The 3,505-nt window shown below is 36.6% G+C and overlaps 2 protein-coding genes across 2 annotated transcripts; both read right to left on the bottom strand.

Annotated features, from left to right (window-relative positions):
- Nucleotides 1-1,351: 1,351 nt before the first annotated feature.
- Nucleotides 1,352-2,296, bottom strand: Tsp_12317 (NADH dehydrogenase, E subunit). The gene is made up of 4 exons (XM_003366253.1): nt 2,011-2,296; nt 1,754-1,909; nt 1,611-1,705; nt 1,352-1,540 (listed from the first exon to the last, which is right to left on the bottom strand). The coding sequence occupies exons 1-4, from the start codon at nt 2,294-2,296 to the stop codon at nt 1,352-1,354; spliced, it is 726 nt and encodes a 241-aa protein (XP_003366301.1).
- Nucleotides 2,297-2,539: 243 nt separating this feature from the next.
- Tsp_12316 (hypothetical protein) lies at nt 2,540-3,418 on the bottom strand (the record flags this gene model as incomplete). Its single annotated transcript, XM_003366252.1, has 2 exons — nt 2,540-3,140; nt 3,199-3,418. Coding segments are annotated over 2 exons (821 nt in total), but the record flags the coding sequence as incomplete, so codon positions are not given.
- Between the last annotated feature and the right edge of the window lie 87 nt (nt 3,419-3,505).

The following is a 3,505-nucleotide window of genomic DNA, read 5'->3' as shown; positions in this document are numbered from 1 at the left end:
TCTTTCAAGCTGAAATACTAATTAGGGGCTGCTTCAAAAATCTACAAACAACAAGCACAAACAAGAAAAAAACAATTAAATAATATTAAGATACTGTTGAGAACTGAAGAATATAAATTAAAAACAAAATATATGATAAAATAAAAATTTTAAGAACAATTCAAGCAAATAAAATTAGCAAGAATTTCAAAATGACGAACAATTGAAAATGCATGCAAGCAAGGAGACAAGTAATTCATCGATAGGAGCTGAAATTTGAACAAAACTAGGATAAATTTTCTTCAGATTTAACCGGACATAAATAACAGAAGTTCATTTTCACTTACCGCTGATAACTTCAGTATATCACCCAAATGAATTCCAGAAACTACCTACAGAAGCTACAGTAATAAATAAAAATCAGTAAGCATTATTTGTGATTGAATTTGAAGTTCAAAATATTTTTAAAATGAAATTTTCAAAATAAATTAAAAATAAATTGACAAAAAATAAAAATATATCACCATAAAATGTTTTAATATAATTATTAATTAGCATTTTAGAAATGCAATGATAGGTACAGTATGAAATAATTAGGTTTTATTTTAAGTATTGAGAGAGAAGAATGCAGTTTTCCCCGTATTCTTCATTCATTGTTCACAGCAAAAATTATATACACTGAATTTAATTAAAAATAATATTTTTATGTGTTATTTTTATAATTAATAATATTTATTTATAATCTGTATTGCTGTAATAAGTTTGTCATTTGTTTCGTCATCAATGAATGCATTAATTCGACAACTGATTGTTTTACTGATCATTTATTTATTTATTTATTTATTTAATTTCATCTGTGAATTTACCACATTTTTGCGTATGACTGTAGATTTTTATCTGTAGATGTTCAAGCTGTCTTAGTACAGTTGTAATTTCTGAAATTCAAAATCAACAAACAATCACTCTACCCCAAATGCAATTCTGAAACGAAAACAATTTTTGAAATATAAAATACAAGATGTGATTTTTCACTCTTAAACAAAAATATCAAAGTGTTAAAATTTAACCTGCTTTTTTATAAAAATAGTTTGCCAGAATAACATAAGTTTCCATCGGAATTATTAATGTATTTTTCTTCTCACCGCTATCACCAAATTTACCTATAAAAAACTGCTTAAAATAAAAAATATTATACTAATCAAAAACAACCAACAAACAAAAATACCTATTACAAGTTTTTTATTTAGTACCCCTACCTCTGCCGTTGCATTTTCATAAATTCGAAAATTTCAAAACAGTGCATTAGAGAGAAATTGGACAAAATACAAAATCATTACTGCAAAATTTGCAAAAATGTGCAAAGCAAAAAAGTTCATAAATTTTCTTGTACTTTAAAACCAGGCCCGTATGGAGTTGAAGTGAGCGAAGTCAAACCAGAAATCGGTTCCGCAGCCAAGCGTCCACTTTGAGGACCCATCTTTGGCTTCTTGCCAGCACGTATTTCGCTGAAAATTCTAGTCACGTCATCGTAGGTTAAATCTTCATAATAATCGTCGTTTATCTACAATTATTAACAATAAGTGAAACACGGCAAAATGTATCATCACCACAGACAGTGGAATCTGACTGACTTGCATCATCGGTGCATTTGCACAAGCGCCCAAACATTCCACCTCAGAAACGGTGAACATGAAATCTTGGCTATTTTCTCCAACAGCATCGCTTCCTACAAAAAATCACCTTCAATATGTGAAGAATACGTTCGCGTTCATACCTAAACATTCTTTCTTCACATGTTTCAAAATTTGATCAGCACCACGAAGCATGCACGGTGTTGTAGTGCAAACTTGTACGTGATATTTGCCCACTTTTTGTCGATTGTACATGGTGTAAAATGTAGCCACTTCGTATATTCGCATTTTCGGCACACCTACAGAAGATGTGTATTTCCGCTTCCATTTTCAAGCAAACACAAAAAGCTTTCCCTTTCTTCTTATCTTATATATGCATATACAAATGGAAATTTTTTACCAATCACATCAGCAACTTTGTTCATCGCCGAAATGGGCAGCCAACCGTGCTGGCGTTGGGCCAAATCCAATACGGGCAAAATTGCCGCCGACGTGTAACCGACCGGATATAGGGCTTTGATCGCTTCGACGCGCTTCATGTTCTCTTCGCTAAATTCAAATGGTACGTCTGCATTGTTGTCCGGCGTGTCACGGTGGACAAACAGTTGGTCATGACTTCTGCGAACAGCCGCCCATTGCAAACGTCCTACCAACCAAGACCGACAAAGTACCATCGCCGATAGCATCTGTTCGAGGTTCAAAAATAAATAAATAAATAAGCACAATAAATATGGACGTTATTGCAGCGAATGAAATACGCATTTCACAATATAATATACAACAATTTTGCAAACGCTCTCGCATTCGTATGCTGAAATGATGTGCAGATAGATTTATTTACATATATGTAACAAATGATATTTAAAAAAATAACTACTGCTTATTGTTCTTCTTTAAAAGTGAGAAGAAGAAAATGGTAACCAATGAATTCAAGTGGAGACGTTTTGTTCTTTGAGTGCTGAAGACGACTGCTGTTGTTGAGCTTTCATGGCCAACAGTTGGCGTTCGACGAATTCCTCTTCTTCGCTGTCAAAGTCGCTGTCGTCCCAAGGTTCTTCGTCTTCGTCATCGTCTGCTTCTTCTGCTGATGCCGCTGCTGCTGCTGCTGCTGAAATCTGTCGAGACTTTTCCATTTTCTTCTGATCGCAAGTTGAAGATTCAGCAACAGAAGAAGCTGCTTGAACAGGAACGTCAGTCTTCGTCGTTCCGGACGCAGCTGATGCAGAAGGTGCTGGCGGTGCTGATTCCGTCGGACAAGCCACGCCCGGTTCGGTCGACTTGGCCCCACTGGCAACAGCAGCAACCCCATTAAACCAAGCCGGATTCACACACACTGGATACGTAAAGTGTGGAAGACCGTGCGCCGCAGGCTGGGGCACACTGAATTGACAGCCAGCTTGCATAACATTGGTCCATACTGAATTGTTGAAAGGTGCTGGATAAAACTGGAGATACGGATAATACGGATTCCAAGTTGGTGCGCAAGCACCGGCATCTGGAACTGCCGCACCTTCGGCCGGTAAAGATTGGCTGAAACAATTTTTCCATTTGCATCTCACAAATTCACATAAATTAATCGTTCAATTACAGTGAAGAGGTGGAGAAAGGCATCCCCGGTGCGGACAATACCCTCAACGGAGTCGGCAGGAGACAACTTCTCAACGAAGACGGTGTGCGAGAAAGTGAAGACGACGGTGCTTCATGCTTGCGCAAATAGCGCATATCACTGCGCTTGCGAAATCGTTCTATAAATTCTCGCTTGCTTCGATGACGCGTCAACAATTCCGAATCACTCTGAGTTCCAACATCTGCAGATTATTCGATTTGCAAACAAATCAAAGAAAAAAATCAAAAAAAGAATAAATTACCTACCGGCAGATCCAGATGCAGAATTC

This window comes from Trichinella spiralis, assembly GCF_000181795.1.
Source record: "Trichinella spiralis strain ISS 195 chromosome Unknown Scfld6305, whole genome shotgun sequence".
Lineage (NCBI taxonomy): Eukaryota > Metazoa > Nematoda > Enoplea > Trichinellida > Trichinellidae > Trichinella > Trichinella spiralis.
The sequence above is the reverse complement of the archived record's forward strand: the minus strand, read 5'-3'. Positions and strand labels throughout refer to the sequence as shown.